Source organism: Hippopotamus amphibius, chromosome 2, assembly GCF_030028045.1.
Source record: "Hippopotamus amphibius kiboko isolate mHipAmp2 chromosome 2, mHipAmp2.hap2, whole genome shotgun sequence".
Lineage (NCBI taxonomy): Eukaryota > Metazoa > Chordata > Mammalia > Artiodactyla > Hippopotamidae > Hippopotamus > Hippopotamus amphibius.
Window position 1 is genome coordinate 76,728,915 of NC_080187.1, and position 19,784 is coordinate 76,748,698.

The 19,784-nt window shown below is 36.1% G+C and overlaps 1 protein-coding gene across 1 annotated transcript; it reads left to right on the forward strand.

The window, feature by feature from the left end:
• The first annotated feature begins 17,231 nt into the window (after nucleotides 1–17,231).
• On the forward strand, nucleotides 17,232–19,052 carry LINGO2 (leucine rich repeat and Ig domain containing 2). Its single transcript, XM_057724413.1, has one exon. It carries the CDS (start codon nucleotides 17,232–17,234, stop codon nucleotides 19,050–19,052), a length of 1,821 nt encoding a protein of 606 aa, XP_057580396.1.
• Nucleotides 19,053–19,784: the final 732 nt, after the last annotated feature.

The following is a 19,784-nucleotide window of genomic DNA, read 5'->3' on the forward strand; positions in this document are numbered from 1 at the left end:
ACATCTATTTTTCACTTCTTTATGCAGTAATCAGAGTTCAATTACCGGAACCCAGCTGCTGATGCTAAAAAGTACTGGAAAATTATATTCATACAATAAATCCTTAGATGCCCTCACCATCTCCTAAATCAAGACAAAGGAGTTTGATTCCTCAACTACCCTCTCTTTCTTTCACCTACTTACCTTCATTCCCCTTTTATAAGTCCTTTTGTGACTTTGGTTCTATTCCAGGACCCATTATTGAAGGTGCATAGGGAGAGGGTCAAGGAAAAGAATAAAAACAAACATGAACACTAACATAATAAACATAGTTTCCATCTACAATAGTAAAGAATTTAAATATGTACATATTGTAATATTTATTGTTTTTAAGGAATCAAACTAAATTTGAAGAGCATTTTATCTAAAGTTAATATTCATGTGTCTATTTGCTACAGGGAATTTCATTCTCCAGAGGGAAAAATTGTTGTCCTCAGTTTGCACATTCCTTAAGTGTTAGGTTTATAAGAGATGTGGTCATTGAAATCCTTCTCTAAAGGTCTTATAAACAAACTTAACTTATGATTAATTACATGGTTAATTATTTTGATAATGATTAATTTTTAAAAGGTCAAATGTCTAACTCCATCAAATTATTTTTTGTGTGCAGGAGGTTACATTTTATAACACTTTGCCCCCTTAAATCTTTGTTTGAATAAGAGGGGAAGGAGGTAAGGGAGAATAGGAAGAAAGGAGGAAGCTGGAAGAAGAAAAAATGGATAAAGAATAATAAAGATAAAGAGGAAAGGAAAACGGAGGGAGGAAAGAAAGAGAAAAGAAAGACTGTGACCTTTTTATACGGTTGATGCGAAAAATACCAACAGTCTTGTTGTAGAACTTGGAGTGTGACTTTGCTACTTTAAGTAAAAAGAGGAGAGAACCAAGATTTGCTATGGGCTTCCTATCGGCCAACTACCCTATGTACTTAATTCATTTAAAAATCTCAACAAATAGTTGAAAGGTAGAGATATTATCCTTGACATTATGAAACTAAGACTCCCTGAGTCTACGTGCCGTGGTTAACATACTTCTCCCCAGCTTCAAGATCAGGTGTTGGAGTCAGACAAGATTGTCCAAAGCTTCCTATTCCCTTTCCATGTTATCTATTTTCATGATGTGTCTGTTTCCGCGGCACACCATTATGCCTGATTTCTTGATAATTGGCTGCCGTTCCAAGTCTTTGAACTTGGTCTTCCCATTATAACATGGTTGATAGAAAGTAGTACAGTCCACCGTACAAAATTTCTCACACTGGAGTTCAGAACAAGGATTGAGAGTCAAAGGCAATATTTCCTTGGGATTTAATAGAATTCATAAGCATCGCTCTTCCCATAGGAAAAACAACACAGAAATCAATGTTGTTTACTTAGGGTAACTTCTTACTTTTCCAGCCCTTTGGCTGTCAAGATAGCATAGCCCTCAAAAGTCAGGAGAATTTGCTTAGTTCTAACCCCAGGCTGCTTACTTGATCTTAGACAATTTTTTCCTAAAATTAGATTCATCAATTAAGATTAAATAACATATTTTTTTCATATTTATGTTGAAAGAACTCAGTTTTGAGATCAACATCTTGGAGAACAGTTAGAACCCCTGAACCAAGGGAAACACCAGCCCATGACCATCAGGAGGGAAATCTACATGCTCCCAGGATAGTGGCCAGATGTCCTCCTTTGACTGGGACAGCTCATGTTTTTTACCTGGTGCCCACAATATTATGAGTAGTGCCCCACCGTTCACAGAAGTGTCCCAGTTTGGGTGGTATCCTCTGTGATCAGCCTACCTGTGTGAAACCTAAATCACCGGAGCGGACACACGTGTACCTCCCTCTCACCTTGGGTTTTGCCATGCTGAGAACATGCAATGTTAACAAAACATTATGAGGCTTTAGTGAAGCGAAAACCAATTATATGATAAATGCTGCTTATGTAATTCATAAAATATGTTGAAAGATAGTAGCTCTTTGTTTCTCTGCTATGGCAGACCTATATTCTTGCAAAGACGGGCAGAGGAAGCTCAGCGGGGCTTTGGCGTCAATGACAGCTCTGAGTTAGAATCCTCACCCTGCCACTTGCTACAAGAATGGCCTTGACCTGGCTGCTCAGCTCTGCTTAAGGCTCAACTGCATAGTCCACTAATAGGCATAATACCACCTACCATCCAGGGTTGTTTTTTACCGGTGTAGCCAGCGCTTTAGAGCCACAGAGACCTTAGTTTAAATGTCACTTGTACCACTTCTTTGCTGCACGACCTTGGATGAGTAAATTTTACCTAGAGACTCAGTTGACTTATCTATAGAAAATGGTAATAAGAACAGTTCTTATCTCAGAGGGAAGTTATTTTGAGGACTAAATAATATAATGCATATAAAGTAAGCATATAATAAATATTTTAATTGTCATCATTTTAAATATAATATGGGAAGACACTTAAGGCCAATAAATAATTTGTACCAGAAGTTGTTAAGATTGCCTTTTCTCTGGCCACACATTATTAGGTACTAACTGGCCTAGTCTGAATCACTGTGGTCTTATCTGAAAACCAAATTAAGATTTCATCTGGTTTTAAATACTCAAGCAAAGGTTCACATAAACATAACCTATGAATTATACCCCTGAATTGTCTGAGTTAAAACCTCAAATGACATTGCTTTCCATGCAACAAATTTAGAATTGCTAGAATTATTTCCTTATGTATGCTGCTTTATACTCTGAGCGCTTTCATACTTTATCTGTTTTTCACCTTCATTTTTAGTCATAAAAACGTTTGCTGAGCCATTTATTGGTTTTCTTTTGAGACATTTTATCCAAATGAGGATAATTAGCATGTATATTGCATGAAGGTAAACATAATATTTAAGATGTGATTCCTTGTGATTCCAGAAATGTTTACCAAAATACACACTGACAAATACATATAAGCCTCCCTAGTGTATGTATCTGTCGATTGATTGATAGACACATACATAATGGATATATAGTGAATACGTATAATCCCCAAGGAGGCACACAGATGCCAACTCAATCTAAAACACACACATGTATATATGTATGTATAAATTAAAGTTTTCAGCCCTGTGTATATTTTTTGCAATGGAAAGAAATAAACCAAAAAGTTGAGATGTGATTTCTCCGTCCCCTCATTAGAACTAATTCTTGAAGGATAGGATATTCATGAATACTCTATCATCAGCGGTTGATGCCAAGCAATACAATGAAAAGAGATGCCCCATGCAGCATGGAGAGGAGAGGGTGTTAGAGGAAGGAGATAGGAGTTAGAGAATGTTGAGAGTGTAGACAGAGGGCCTGAGTGCAAGTCCCTATTCCAGCATTTGTCAGGTATCTGACTCTATAAAGTTATCCTTTCTGTCTCATTGCTCCTACAGAATTCTGACAAATGAAATATCAGAAGTGAAAAGCTCATTGCCTAAGTCTTTCATGTATTTCCCAAAGTGTGGGATGCATTCCAATGTGATCCTCTGATTTTAGGAAGTACAAAATGTTTAGTAACCCTGAATTAATGAGGATAAAGTTATTCCCTTTTAAGTTTACTGCCAATCCTCTGATTACAAGGAAGAGGATGACTCAGTTTTAACACCTCTCCAACCCTGGCCATTGTCCCAAATGGAAATCAGGTCTCTGCCTCAGAGCCTTGCAAGATAAGAAATTTTAGCTAGAATGTAACATTATTTTATTTCCATTGTTTATGTTTTAAAAATTACTTCCCATTCACTACTTTCCATTTCTGGTTCTCCATTTAAAATTGTACAGTAAATTTTTACTTTTAGGGTATTTAAGTTTTAAAAATGAGTTGATTTAAATAATAGTGCACATAACACATTGATTTAACAAAAATCATGCCATGACAACAAAGGACTGGCATCTGGAAACATTGTGCTTCTGTTTTTAGTACCTAAAGGGTTACCACACTTTGTGCAAGATACTGTGTTGAGCACAAGAACACTGTCCTCACCCTTTTTCCTTCAGGACACAAATAGACACATTCATATATGAAAAGAGCTACTGCACAGATCATATAGGCTGAGGCTTATGTGTAGTTCCCTTTCTAGCATCTATGACTTGAGTCCTTTCTTTCCCACCAACTTACCCTATATTTGTAGTTTGGAGGCACCATGGTTAGAACTGCTATTCCATTAAGGCACTTGGATGCCAACTCAAAGAGCATAGATTCTAGTGGAGAAGATACAACATGTACACATAATATACAGTAGGAAATCATAAGGTAGTTATAGAGCACTGTAATATTGACAGGGAAAATAGAAAGAGTAACCAAAAAGGGGACCTGCCTTCTTCCCTAACTTTATAATGTGGCCAGTTAAGTAAAAGCTATAGCAGTCCATGTCTATCAGTTATCCACTAGAACAGAGGCTTGCTGTGATTGAATTTCAAAGGGCTTTCATTATATTTTTATGTTCTGTTCATTTTTTCAAAAGGAATGTAATGCATGTTGAAAACATTTTTTTAAACAAAAACAAAAAAACACAATTGGTAGAATAAATATCCATTACTTATAGCAACAATCTAACACAACATTTTGGTGTATTTCCGTTTAATCTTTTGTTTGATGCATAAGGACATTTTCCAGTAATTATATTCATAATATAGATACAAATTTATATCCTCCTTTTTTCACTAAATGTTTTTACATGTAAAAGTTTTCTGAGTTATTAGATATTTTCTATAATCATGATTTTAATTCCTGCATAGTAGTCAATTTAAGGAGATGAATCACAGATAATGTAATTATTTCTCCATGACTGGACATTGTTTTATGTAATATTTCAACATATTAAATAATGTAGTAAAATGCATCTTTGATGTTTAAAGTTGTAATTTGATTCCAATTTGGGAAAATTGAATCATTAATTTGTTTACTGGACAGTTTCCCTACTAGACTATTACCTGTTTGAGAACAAGAATTGCATGTATTCAACTCTAATTCCATAGCTCTCTGCCTTGAACATAGAAGGTACTTGTAATATGTTTGTTGGGCTGAATTGAATATACTTTTTTTTTGATAGTTTTCCACCATTTTCTGGAGAAAACTCAAGCAACCATTTGGCAGCCATCAGTTGCTAAAATAAAGTCCCAAGTATGTACCAAAGTTAGAGGCAAAAATCTATTAAGAGTGTCTTGGGATATAAAAATTACGTTCTTGCTTAGCTTTTTTGCTGTACAGCTTTAAAATAAAAGCTTCAATAGCCTTCATTTTCTCATCTACAACGTAGCTAGAAAAATGATTAAATTCCTATCACCCAGGAATCTTGAGTTAGTTATACTAAGTAGACATACTTAGTATACTTACACTAAGTCAGTATTAGTATTATTAGTATGACTTAGTATTCTTAATAGAATAGGCGTATAAATGGAAATTTTAGGTGCAATTCTTTATCTAGCAAAGATGGCTATATCAATAGGCACCAAACTTAAACCTTAATGTGGCAAGATATGATCGTATTTCTCCAATATGTAAAACAAACAACAAAACAGCTGAATGTAAAATTGTCATCTATCTAAAATATCATTGATGCAAACTAATTTTCCAGATGCCTAAATCCTTTCCAGAATAACTTATAAAGAAACAAACAATAGAAGCTTAAAATATACCCATGCATACTAGATTGATCCTTAATATCTATCTAGATATAGATTCAGATATAGATATAGATATTTTGGCAGAGAATGGCTAGCTTCTTACGAATGGCTAGCTACTTACCAAGCCTACTTTCCCTTCCTCATAGGCACATAGCTAAACTTCATTTCCCAGCCTCCTATACATAGGTGTACCCACATAACTGAGTTCTGGCAAATGAAATAAGAGCAAAAATTATGAGTGCTATTGTCATGTCTGGTTCATGAAAATCTCTTACCCATAATCCTCTTGGTCTTTCTCCATATGTAATGGCAAGGATTTGAAAGATCTAGAAGCGTGTGGAGACACAAAATACATAGGCACAAGTCCCTTGATGTTTTCTTGAAGCAGAGCTAATAAACCACTGGTTTAAGCCACAGAGATTAGTGTCTATCTGTTACAAAAGCTGGAAGAAATTTATATTTGTTCATTTCCAGAGTGTTCCAAATGGGATTTAAGACAGCGATCTATTCTGAACAGCTTTTAAAAAGTCTGGGTGACTTCAGCACCAACTAATTAAAACCAGGTAATCTCCAGAGAGATTCCCCTTTATTCATGAATACCCACACTTCAAAGAGTCCAGTTTTTCACAGAACAATAGATAAGATTCAAGAATCTGAAGGGGAAACTACTTAACAGAACTCTTCCCTATTTGATCTTATTTTCCCAAGTAAAATTTAATAATCTTATGAAAGAGAAGTGGTCCTCTGTGGTCACACATTTCATAGAGATTGGCCTGGGTAGATCTTGAGGACTGAGTAATTACCACAGAACGGCAGCCAACCTTTTTTTTTTGCTCCATAATTTTATAGCTTTTCCTAACTCTATCATCAGAGGGGTTTCAGTAACTTATTAATAGGAATTTTTACCCAGGGTTGTGGTTACCTCAGTTTTCTCATTTGTAATATGAGATACTTAACAGACATTAATATCTACCTTAATAAACTAATCCAGGTTTTCCAGATTGCCTATCCCTGAAGGGACTATTTAATCAGGAAAGGTTGTAAGTACTCCTTTCAATGGAGATTTTAGATGTCTGGGAGATATCATTTGTAATATTTCCCTTTCTCTAAATAATAATGATAATAATAATATTAGTTAACATGTGTGGAGTTCTGACTTCATATACACTCTCACATTTGATTGTCACAATAACCCAGTAGGTTACTTACAATTATTCCCATTTTAGAGGTAAGAAAACTGAGACTAAGAAAGGGCTAAGATTTAAACACATTTTTATTGTTGTGTACCTAGGCTCTTAGCCCTCACCATATACTACCTTACAGATTGGGAGCACTGCGTAATATATTTGTGAGGCCATCAGGCACCTTAAGCCAACTACTCTATATTTAATAATATTAATTTCAAAGAGACACATCTCAAAGCTAGACAAAAACCACTGTCATCTCTAAATGGTTTAAGTAGAACAGGCATATTCTATATGTCCAAATATTTCTATGTAGGCCAAAAGGAGACTCAGAACTATAGCAGAAGAGCAAATGATTTGCATTTCAAAGAGATCAAAATAAACACAAGAACAGAGGGCTCTCCGGTTTCAGGAAAGATTAAACAGAAACTATTAATTAATGACTTAGGACAAGCTTTGCTAATTGTTTACTAGTCACTTGAATACAAAATGAACTCGTTTTGAAGTAGATACAGTCCAGTGGAAAGCTGTTTCAGAATCATGAAAAAAAGATACCAAAGCATAGCTCAGAGGGAAGATTAGGGAATGTTATGTTTTTTTGTTTTTAAAAAAGAAGCATTACTGTTAAAATTTTTTTTAAAAATAGTTATAGTTGCTATTTGAGATGAACTGTATTTAGTGAAAATGTATGAGAAAGGATGGAAGAAGTACAGGGTAAAGGGTAAGAACTCTGCCTTTGAAGTAAAAAATGCACAAAAATACTGGCTCCATTACTGACTAGGGCTATATAATCTTAGGCAAAGGACCTAAAAAGCAGGAAGGGTACTTCCCCCTTCTCAAGTCAAGAGGTAAGTGCTTCAAAAGGCTTTGTAGAATCCTTCAGCATCTTCCACTGTAGTTAAGGGCATAGCATGCCTTCCATCTGACTTCTTCCTGGGAAATCTAGAGAGCAATTGTTAGACTAGATAGCCTCTCTGTGGCACAGTAAAGGAAGTTGCTGCTATACTGGGATTTTTCTACACTGGTGGGGGTTTTTTTTGGGCAAATGAGTTTTTCCCATGCCAAATGAGGGCAACATGCATGAGAAAGCCAGTATGGTGTCTTGGGTCCTCTACTATAATGCCATCTGGGAGGGTAATGGGACCTCAGCAAGGATTAGCTGGAGGTGAACACTCCTGGGGACTGTGGGATGACTGCTCAACAAACCAGAATAGAGATCGACTCATCCAAATCAAGGGTACTACTAATGAGATAGCCCTTCATCGTGGCTCCCAAAGAGCTCCAGAAATTGCCACATAAAAGGGATCGGCTTTAAAATCTACTAGTCCCAAAGAACATTATCTATGACAGTTCTAGTTAAATAAGAACTTTCCTGATCTCCTTACCTCTCCTAGTAAGTATAAAGGGAAAATGGAAACATTTAAGATGCTACGTGACTACATCCATGAGTCCTGCTTTTTCAGTTTACTAGATGTATGATCATTTTATATAAATTTCATTGCATTAAATCATTAACAGCTAATTTTCATACAGATAGAATCTCACATTATCTATATAGACTTTAAGTCAAATGATAATTGCAAACATCTAACAGTCTCTATCCAAATAACCTGAGATCAAAATCCTATCTTTGGCTATTTACAGAATTGGTCATCTGCATATGATTAATTAAGAGGTACCTACAACAGTGGATAACTGTTTACCTACCTGCAGGAGCCACTGAGAAATTTTATCATTCCATTTGTAATTTTTGTTTAAAAAATATTATGAGACACAGTGGATGCCCTCCAAACCTGGCTGTCATGTTGGCTATTTCCATTTCCCCCTTGAATATTGAAGTAGTCTTGATACTGAAAGTTTCCATTTCTCTCTGTCAAAAATGAGTAGAGAGAAAAAGGTAAAAATAAGATACTTTGAAGGGTAATTGGAGATCACATAGAAGGATAATTTTTATTTTGTAGAAAAAACAGTTCAAGTCCAATGTTTCCTGCCAGGTTGGGGACTTTGGGGTTCAATCTCAAGTTCACTCAGGTCCTTCAAAGAACTTAGGTAACTCTGGTGACTTTCAAGACTTACACTAAAATTGATCTCTCTTGCTTTCCAAATATTTTTATACAACTTTCACAACTCTTCAGTATCTGATTTAGGCACAGACCAGTATTTATGAATTTATGGTTTTAGACACCTGGAAGATATCATCATATCTCAGATATATTTTGGACACTTTTTTTTCATGAAATTCTTTACTTTCTTTTGTTCCCCACTTTACCTTCCTCATCACCCACCACTCTCCATTTTAGAAACAGCTTTACTGGAAATAAGTAAATAAGTGAACCTATCATTTGGTAGTGCAAAGGTTTAAAGAGATTTATTGTTTTGTGCCCTTGTTCAGTTACCAGTCAGAAAACTAAATTAATCATAGAAGTCCCAGGCTAAGAAATTTATCATTGCCTTATCATCCATCAAAGCAGCTGTTTCTCTCCTAAGCTTTCTTTTTAAACAACATAGAACCACCATCATCTCTTTTTTTCTCTTATGTTTGTTTTTGTTTTTTAGATGAAGGCTGTTTGAAATTCTTCTTTTCTCTTTATCACTGCATCATCCTTTTGAGGATTTCCTTCTCCAGTATCTTCCAAATCTGTCCTCAGTGAAAATCCATGTCTTCTTTGTAATGCCTTCTGTCCTGTCAGATACTGTCTCAACAAACCATTAAACCATTATCCCATTAAAAAATTATAATAATGGCAACTAGTTGTATGCTAGTCACCTTACACACACCACCTTTAATCCTCACATTTATCCTGCTTTATTACCACAAATTAATATAGAAGATAATGAGAATCACAGATGGTATCAGCTTACCCATGTCCCATAGCTAACAAATGTCAGACTCAGAGTTTGAGCCACATATTTGCATCCAAATACTGTTTCCATTTTTCCATTGCTTCCTTAAGCCCTTTATGTTTTTTTTTTGTTTCATACTTTAATAGAATGAGTTGTAAAATATACTCAGCACACAAAAAGTATAAGTATGAAAATATCCAAATTCACACATTATAAAAAGGTGCTCACCATTAAGCCTAAGCATCCCTTTGATCAGAATTAATGGAAAGGCTCTAGTTGGCTTCCTGTTGATTTTAGTTCCCTTCTTTATTGTTAATGAAATGAAGTTCATCTTGTCAAACCATGGTCAAAGTCAGACATTACAAGAAAGCTTTGATTATAAGTCTTGCGCTGACAGTGGAAGCTAAATGGAGTCCAGTAGTTTGCCTTTCTAGACTAAAACTAAGAAGTATTATGATGAGAATAATAAAGCACAACCTTCCTATACAGTTTCCAAATTACATCAAAGAACTATGATGAGATATGGCCCCATGTTATCTACTTCTGCTTAGCTGAAAGACAGAAGTAGAATGGGGGAGCTGTCCAGATCTGAAGGGGGCTCATCTGCTGCCTGCTTGCTGAGCACTTATCCATCCTTCTTTGTGATGGTCCTTCACTTTGGAATCAAAACAACCAATTTTTTAAGGAAAAAGATACTCGATTCTATCCACCTTAGTTGAACTCTTTTTTGGTTAAGTTGCAGCCATGATTAAATTAGATACTGTCATTTCCATGTTGGATGTAGAGCCCGATTAAGGGATCCAAGCCTTAAAATAACTTTTCCCTAAACCATTATTGAAACAAATCAGAATGAGGATGTCCGTTATCTCCTTAACTAACTGCTGATATGTAGATTGGGCAAACTCTGCCAGAGAGGACTACACTCTGCAGTGGAATTTATAAAAAAAAATTTTTTTGTCATTCTTTATCATAAGTCAAAATAAACTGGAAAGTACAGAGCATGTAATAAAACTTTTATCTTGAACATAAAATCTGTAATAGAATATACATTTTCCCTGCCCTACCAAAGAAATACCCCCCCCCCCAAAATGTATTCGAAAAATGTTATTTTCAAGGAGTAGAAAAGCATTAATCTGCCCACACAGCTTGGCCCAGTGATGGACACATTTGAGGAAACTAGGAATTCCTCATCTCGTTACTGCTAAGCTTGCCATCTCAGTGAATGACACCAGGTCCCATCCCGTTGACCAAAGGCTAGAAATCATCTTTGCCTCTTCTTCTCCACCCCTCATAGTTAATCCATAAAGAAAGCACTTCCGTCTCAAAACACCTCTCAAATCTGTCCATTTACTCGAGCGCACTCCTATGACCCTGCTCGAAACCACTTTGTTCTGGCTTGAATTCATGCCACAGCTTCCTGAGTTTCCAGCTTCAAGGTTTCCCCTCCTGCAAGTCTGTTTTTCATGCTTCAGTCAGATTAATCTTCCCCAAATGTAAATCTGTTCATATCACTCTTTAGCATAAACCACTTTAATGGCTTGCCATTGCCCTCAGGATAAAGTGCAAACAGCTTATCACAGTTTACAAGCCCCTTGTAAATCATTCGCCTAATTACCACTCCGCCTCTTTTCCTCTCCATTTCTCTCCCGTTTTTGCTCCAACCATTCTGCACTACATACTTTAACTCCCCAGTCACAGAGTGTTCTCCCTTGTTCCCATGCCTCTGCACACACTGTTCCCTTTGCCTAGAACTCACTATACCTCCCTCCACCAAGGACAGTAGGTAGAGGGAGGTTGTAAACAAAAATATACTGTTGCCAGGCTACTATATATTTTACCTGAAGCAATTCGATAAAAAGTATAAGTAAATTGTGGCAAGTTAAAGATGTATACTCTAATCCATACAGCAACAAATAAAAATAATGTAAATAAATACAGAAAGAAGAATTGAAATACGTACTAAAAACTAATTGTTTAAAACAGAAGACAGGAGAATGAAAGGAACAAAAGAATTCAAGAGACAAATGGCCAACAATTAGCAAAATGGCATGCTTAAATGCAACCATAATAGTAATTATGTTCTACTTAAATGGACTAAGCAATCTAATAAAATGCAGAAATAGAGATCACCAGACTGATTAAAAAGCAAGAACTAACCATGTGCTGCCTACAAGAGATGTTTTAACTACAAAGACACAAATATGTTGGAAATTAAAGAATGGAAAAATAATACCATGAAAACATTAAGCTTGAAAAGCTAGAATGGCTAGATTAATCATTCAAAATGATTTACAGACAAGAAGTATTACCAGAGACAAAGATGGACTCTTTCTGATAAAAAAAAAAAAAATTAAATCAGAAATTGAACATTTGCTTATTATCAGAGCTTCAAAATATGTGAAACAAAAACCTACAGAATTTAGGGAGATATAGACAAATTCACATACATATCTGGAGATTTTAATACACATCAGTCACTGATAGAGTAACTTAGAAAAAGTTAAGATTTTCCCAATCCTTGTTAACACAAGCAACCATATTAATCTTCATGACTTCTGTAGACCACTACACCCCAAAAGAGCAAATACACATTTAAGTCCACATGGAGTAGGCATCAAGATTGATCCTATGCTAGTCCATAAAACAATCTCAGTAGATTTCAGAAGGTTGACATTTTGCAGTTTGTTCTCTGACCACAACAGAATTAAATTAGAAAAAAAAAAAGAATCTAGAAAAGACCTAAATACTTGGAAATAAACTAATTCAAAACTAAACCACCCATAGGTCAAAGATGGAAACAACAAAGTAAATTTGAAAAAAAATTTTTTTTTTACTGAATGATAATCTTTTTAAAAAGATATTAAAATTTGTGAAATGCAGCTAAAGCAGTCCGTGAAGGGATATGTATAGTTTTAAAAGCTTATATTATAGAAAAAAGGCCCAAAATTAGTGATCTAAGGTTCTACCCTAGGAAATTAAAAAAAAAAAAAAAAGAGAGAGAAAGCAAACTGAACCCAAAGTAAATAGAGGGAGAGAAATAATAAGCATAAAACAGAAATTAATCAGAAAATATAAGTAAAAGTTGGCATTTGAGAAGTTCAATAGAATTGACCAAATTCCAGCTAAACTTATGAAGAAATTTACAGCTTAGCAGTATCAAGAATGAAAGAGATGACCTAAAGAGCTTACAGATAATAAAAGAATAATAAGGAAACTTTATGACTTAAGGCAAATAAATTTGATAGCTTAGATGATATAGACAAATTCCTTAAATTACCAAAACTGACACACACAAAAAATAGATTAAATATTTCAATATCTGCAAAGGAAACTGACTTACCTGTCAAAACATTCCTACAAAGAAAACTCTAGGCTCTATTGGTTTCACTGGTAATTTCTATCAAGTATTTTAGAAAGCAATAACAATCCTATACCAACCCTCTAAAAAATAAATGCCAAGGAAACATTTTCCAACTGATTTTATGTGGTCTCTATTACTCTGATACTAACGCTACATAAACACATCACAAGAGATCTAAAAATCAGAGAAAAAATTCTCATGAAATAAAAAAATTATTTACCAAGTACTAGTAAAACAAACCCAATAAAATATATGTGTGTATATAGATACTCACACACATACACACACACACACTTTATATAAATGGAGTTTATCCCAAAAGTTCAAAGTTGGTGTAACATTTTTAAAAAATCAATATTATTTACCATACTAAAAGAATAATACAGAAAAATAACGACCATCACAATAGATGCAGAAAAGCATTTTTCAAAATTCAATAACTCGTTTATGATAAAATTTTTTCATTAACTAGGAAGAGAACTTCCTCAATCTACTGAAGGACATCTATTAAAAAACCCACAGCTAACATCAAATCTAGTGGTGGGAGAAAAAAAAAGAATGGTTTCTCTTAAATTTAGGAACAAAGTAAGGAAGATAGCTTCAACATTATCTTAGAGGTTGTAGCAAACACAAAAAGGCACAAAAATAAAGGCATAAAAGTTAGAAAGGAAGAAACATTTGCTGAAGGTATTAAAGAAGACCTGAATAAATGGAGAGTACCACATTCATGGATTGGAAAACAATGTTGTTACAATATCATTCACCACAAAAACCTATAGATTCAACACAATTCTTATTAATATCCCAGCAGACTTAGAAACTGGCAAGGATGCTAAGATTTATATGAAAATTCAAATAACCTTTAAAAATGTCAATGCAAATTTGATCCTTTATTGTAAAATATATCCATGACTTTTTACATGTCAAAACAATTTCAAAAATCAAAAGTTTTTTTTCTAATTATCAAAGTAATACAGGTATATTGTGGGAAGAAATAGAATGCATGTAAAGGTATAAGAAAATGGAAATCACCTTTAATCCCACAATCTCATAATAATTACTATTGTCAACATTTTCATTATATCCTCCCAACTTTGTCCTTGCCTACATATATGTCTATATTCACATATATAAATATGCATATTAATATATATATTCACACAAATAAGAGTAGATATCTATTTCATTTTTCCATGTTAATAAGTATAGACCTAAGTCTTAAGTGTTATTGTGTACATGATACTTTATAGTAAGTGTGGTTGTATCTTAACATATAACTAAGTCCTACTCGTATATATTTCCAGTTTTCCTATATCATAGACAAGCTGTACCAAACATCTGTGTACATTCGTTAAATTATTTCTCTATGATCCATTCCTAGGAAAAAAGAAAAGGTTTGTAAGATCTCCCCTCTTTTGGAGGTAGCACATATGTTTATGGCATAGACTGTGGTGATGGTTTCATGGAGACATACTTCTCTCCAAACTCAAATTATACATTAAATATGTACAGTTTTCTCTATGTCAGTCATGCCTCAATAAAGTAGTTTTTAAAAAATAAAATTTACAAGGAAAAGGTTCAAAGGGATGAACACACTGAACTTGGATTTGTTAAATTTATGCATTAACCTCCTCGTTGTACCTCAACCTCCTGAAGATTATACCAGTTTATGTTCCTTCTACTCTTGTTAATTTTGGGCAAAAATAACTATTGAACTTTGTCAGTCTGATAAGCAAAAGTGATATACTCCTGTTGTTTAATTTGTATTTCTTTGCTTACTAGTGAAGTTAGTCTTCTTTTCACATATTTATTAGCTGCTTTTAGTTTTTATTACATTCATTGCCTAGTCTTCTATTGACATTTACCTCTTGTCCTTATTGATTAATAAGAACTGTTTGCTTTGTACTATGTTTAATCCCTCATCTATTATAAGCCTAGAAGATATTCTCCATTTTAGCAATGGCCTTGTGTGTGTGTGTATCTGTTGTTTATTTGCTTGTTATACTATAATTTTTTTAATGCACAGAATTGAATAGATTATTCTTCTCTTTCATGCTTGCTAGCTTTTGTCATAGAAAAGGCTTTTCAATTCTATTATTATAAAATTAATGAATTTTCATCTGGTACATAATTCTTGCATTTTAATCCTTCATCTGGAATTTATCTTATTGGTGCCAGTGAAGCTGATGTGCAACTTTTCCCACTAAATCTCTAGCCATTTATATTTTTCTCACTGGATTAAAATGCCATCTTTCACATATACTGACTTCTCAAATATATTTAGATATAATTCCTTACTCTTTCTGTTTCATTAACTGTGTATTTTTGTGTCAGCATACTATTTTTTTTTATTATAGTTTTGTAATTTATGTTTAAATATTTTGTAGGGTAAGTCTGTTTTCATTACTATTGTTAATGTTTCCGTTTAGGCTCAATTTATATTCTTCCAAGTGAACTTCAGAATTAATTTTTCAAATCCAAAAATATTATCTTTGAAATGTATGTATTTATTGAGAATTAATGTCTTTTATAATATCGAATCTTTCTATTGAAATACATGTACTATATCCCTCTTTTTAGTAAGTTTTATTTTGTTTCCTTAGTAGGGCTACTGGTTATAAAATTCTGTGTATTTCTTATTTAGTTTATTCTAAGGAATTTGATTTTTTTTTTCAGCGATTCTGTGACGGAATCATTTTACACAGTAATATTTTCTAAATGATTTTTATATATGAAAGTTATTTACTTATTATCTTTGTTCTAATAATTTTTCAGTTGATTTCTTTTGGTTTTTAAGATAGACTTTAGTTTGATCTACAAAGATAGAATTATTGGAAAAGATGTGGCAAAACTAACTCTGATGTTCCTTTATGATTGGTTTTACTAGCACTTTTTGCATCTTTGTTTTTTTTCTACATTTTGAGGCCATTTTTCTAGTGATTCACTATTAAGTTTGTTCCTAGCTGTTATTTTTTATGGATTGATTCGTTTAGATGTAGACATAGCTATACACACAGACATAGACATACATGCAAACACTGATTGGAGAATTATACTCTTACAACTCAGGAGCAAATGCTGAAGTTTTATCAAATACATTTTTACCTAAAAATATTGTTTTAAACAACTTACCCTTGAGTAAAATATGGTGTCTGTGGATGAAGCACACCCCTGGGGATCACAGATTGAGAAGCACAGCTCCATAACATACCTCTTTCTATTCAGTTGAGCAGTAAGTTCAGTGTCTGCTTAACTATATGCATTTAAAACATGCTCAGTTCCAATCTCATTTGATACCTATTTAATTTCAGCTTAACAGGTTTATTGGGTTTAAGTTTGAATATGAAAAAATTATATTTCACTTATTTAAAGACATTTTTTTCTTATATGATGACTCTTCCCACTCTTACATATTTAACCCAAAATCTTAAAGAAATCACTTTCATCACCATGGCCACTATGATGCCTTGATTCTGTCTCATCCCTGTGATAAAGAGTGCAAGGAGATTCTGAGGATCCTTTTGTTTACCTCAAAAAAGAAAAACCCTGCATAATCAAAATTTACTGAATTCTGAAAGAGGTAAACCTTCTAATTGAAAGGGACGTTTTAATAGAAAACTTATACATCTAGGTAGAAAGTTTCAACCTCTTGCATTGAATGTGTAACTTTGTTTTGTCCTTGGAACCCAAGGGCCCAGTGTTGAATGAGGCTTGTACTAGCTTCATTTTGAACAGAGGATGACATCCCAAACATCAGAGATGCAGACACTGATTCAAACTGAAGAGGTATCCTCTTAGCCATTGACCTCAAAGTAGAGCCTCTTGTGAAATGTATTGTTTTGCTCCACAGTCTGTGCCAGACACTGTCATAGTCTCTCTCTAGTTGTCCAATACTGAAATTGTAATAACTCTAGGAAGCTACTATTATCGTCCCCCTAATTTCCATTTTACAGCCAAGAAAACTGAAGTACAGGGAGACAAAATAACGTACCCAAGATCCTGTCACTAATGATGGCAGGTCTCAGGTTTAAAGCTCAGATCTGCAGCCTTCCAAATCCAAGGTCTTTTTCATCGTACTCACTGTCTCATTCCTGTCTCTTTACCTATGTCATAACTCACTTCCTCTTCCTCTCTTCTTTGGCCCCTTCTCCTGCAGGCCCGTGACCAAGGTGTAGACTAAGAGGGGGAGTCATGCTTCACACGGCCTTATCATGCGGGCAGCCATTCCTGGGTCTGGCTGTGGTCTTAATCTTCATGGGATCCGCCATCGGCTGCCCTGCTCGCTGCGAGTGCTCGGCCCAGAACAAATCTGTTAGCTGCCACCGAAGGAGGCTGATCGCCATCCCAGAGGGCATTCCCATCGAGACCAAAATCTTGGACCTGAGCAAGAACAGGCTAAAAAGCGTCAACCCTGAAGAATTCATCTCATACCCTCTGCTGGAGGAGATAGACCTGAGTGACAACATCATCGCCAATGTGGAGCCAGGGGCGTTCAACAATCTCTTCAACCTGCGTTCCCTCCGCCTGAAGGGCAATCGCCTCAAGCTGGTCCCCCTGGGGGTCTTCACGGGCCTCTCCAACCTCACCAAGCTTGACATTAGTGAGAATAAGATTGTCATTTTACTCGACTACATGTTCCAAGATTTGCATAACCTGAAATCTCTAGAAGTGGGGGACAATGATTTGGTTTATATATCACACAGGGCCTTCAGTGGGCTGCTTAGCTTGGAGCAGCTCACCCTGGAGAAATGCAACCTAACAGCGGTACCAACAGAAGCCCTCTCCCACCTCCGCAGCCTCATCAGCCTGCATCTGAAGCATCTCAATATCAACAACATGCCCGTGTATGCCTTTAAAAGATTGTTCCACCTGAAACACCTAGAGATTGACTATTGGCCTTTACTGGATATGATGCCTGCCAATAGCCTCTATGGTCTCAACCTCACGTCCCTCTCCATCACCAACACCAACCTGTCCACCGTACCCTTCCTTGCCTTTAAACACCTGGTCTACCTGACCCACCTTAACCTCTCCTACAATCCCATCAGCACTATTGAAGCAGGCATGTTCTCTGACCTGATCCGCCTTCAGGAGCTTCACATAGTGGGGGCCCAGCTCCGCACCATTGAGCCTCACTCCTTCCAAGGGCTGCGCTTCCTCCGTGTGCTCAACGTGTCTCAGAACCTACTGGAAACTTTGGAAGAGAATGTCTTCTCCTCCCCTAGGGCTTTGGAGGTCCTGAGCATTAATAACAACCCGCTGGCCTGCGACTGCCGCCTCCTCTGGATCCTGCAGCGGCACCCCACCCTGCAGTTCGGTGGCCGGCAGCCCGTGTGTGCTGGCCCAGACACCATTCGTGAGAGGTCCTTCAAGGATTTCCACAGCACTGCCCTTTCTTTTTACTTTACCTGCAAAAAACCCAAAATCCGTGAAAAGAAGCTGCAGCATCTGCTGGTGGATGAGGGGCAGACGGTGCAGCTAGAATGCAATGCTGATGGAGACCCGCAGCCTGTGATTTCCTGGGTGACACCTCGAAGGCGTTTCATTACCACCAAGTCCAATGGAAGAGCCACCGTGTTGGGCGATGGCACTTTGGAAATCCGTTTTGCCCAGGATCAAGATAGCGGGATGTATGTCTGCATCGCTAGCAATGCTGCTGGGAATGACACCTTCACGGCCTCCTTAACTGTGAAAGGATTCACTTCAGACCGCTTCCTTTATGCGAACAGGACCCCTATGTACATGACCGACTCCAACGACACCATTTCCAATGGCACCAATGCCAATACTTTTTCCCTGGACCTTAAAACAATACTGGTGTCTACAGCCATGGGCTGTTTCACATTCCTGGGAGTGGTTTTATTTTGTTTTCTTCTCCTTTTTGTGTGGAGCCGAGGGAAAGGCAAACACAAAAACAGCATTGACCTTGAGTATGTGCCCCGAAAAAACAATGGTGCTGTTGTGGAAGGGGAGGTGGCTGGACCCAGGAGGTTCAACATGAAAATGATTTGAGGGTCGACCACTCCCGCTCTTGTTTCTGTGTCATTGTTGGTAACCAGTAAGACAGCCTGGCACAGTACAGCACTAGGTTAAAAGGCAGCCTAGGGCAGCTGCCCCTGTGTCAAGGCAGGGTCCACGGAAGCAGGAGGACTTCTGATGGAGACTCTCCACCTAGAGGCAGGCAGGCATGTGTCAGAGCCCTTCACACGGTGGGATACTAATTGTTTGCATTGCAAATATTGGCATTCTGGGGATCTCAGTAATGAACCTGAACCTTTGGCTCACGCTCATGGACAGTTGTTCAATATTTTCTACCACTGCAAAAACAAAAGAATAAATAAAAAGGAACAACCTACAATGTAGGATTTACATATTAAAAAGACACATTTGTCTAAAACATGCTCTACAGAAATATTTGTATCTATGATTCTTATTTGTTAAAGCCTTGCATCATACCATATTGTTGGTTCAACACCACAAAGAAATCAATATATTCTTTACTCTTTTTTTTTTTGAAACGTATATGCTGTATATGTTTTAAAGCAATATGAATGAGAGGTTGTACTTTTAGTTACTCACCACTATCGATCCAAGTGTGATTTCACCTTCCTTTACATAGAGATAACCCTGAGACTAGATCCCTGGAGTTATGGGCGGATATATGTTGAAAGATGCGTTTGTCTGATGTAGGATGCCAAGAAATAGGACCCAAGGCAAAAATGCTCAATTCTGTTCACTTCTGTT

What these genes read in the sequence shown, in the direction of transcription:
- LINGO2 (XM_057724413.1), top strand. Translation starts at nt 17,232, where the DNA reads ATGCTTCACACGGCCTTATCATGCGGGCAGCCATTCCTGGGTCTGGCT.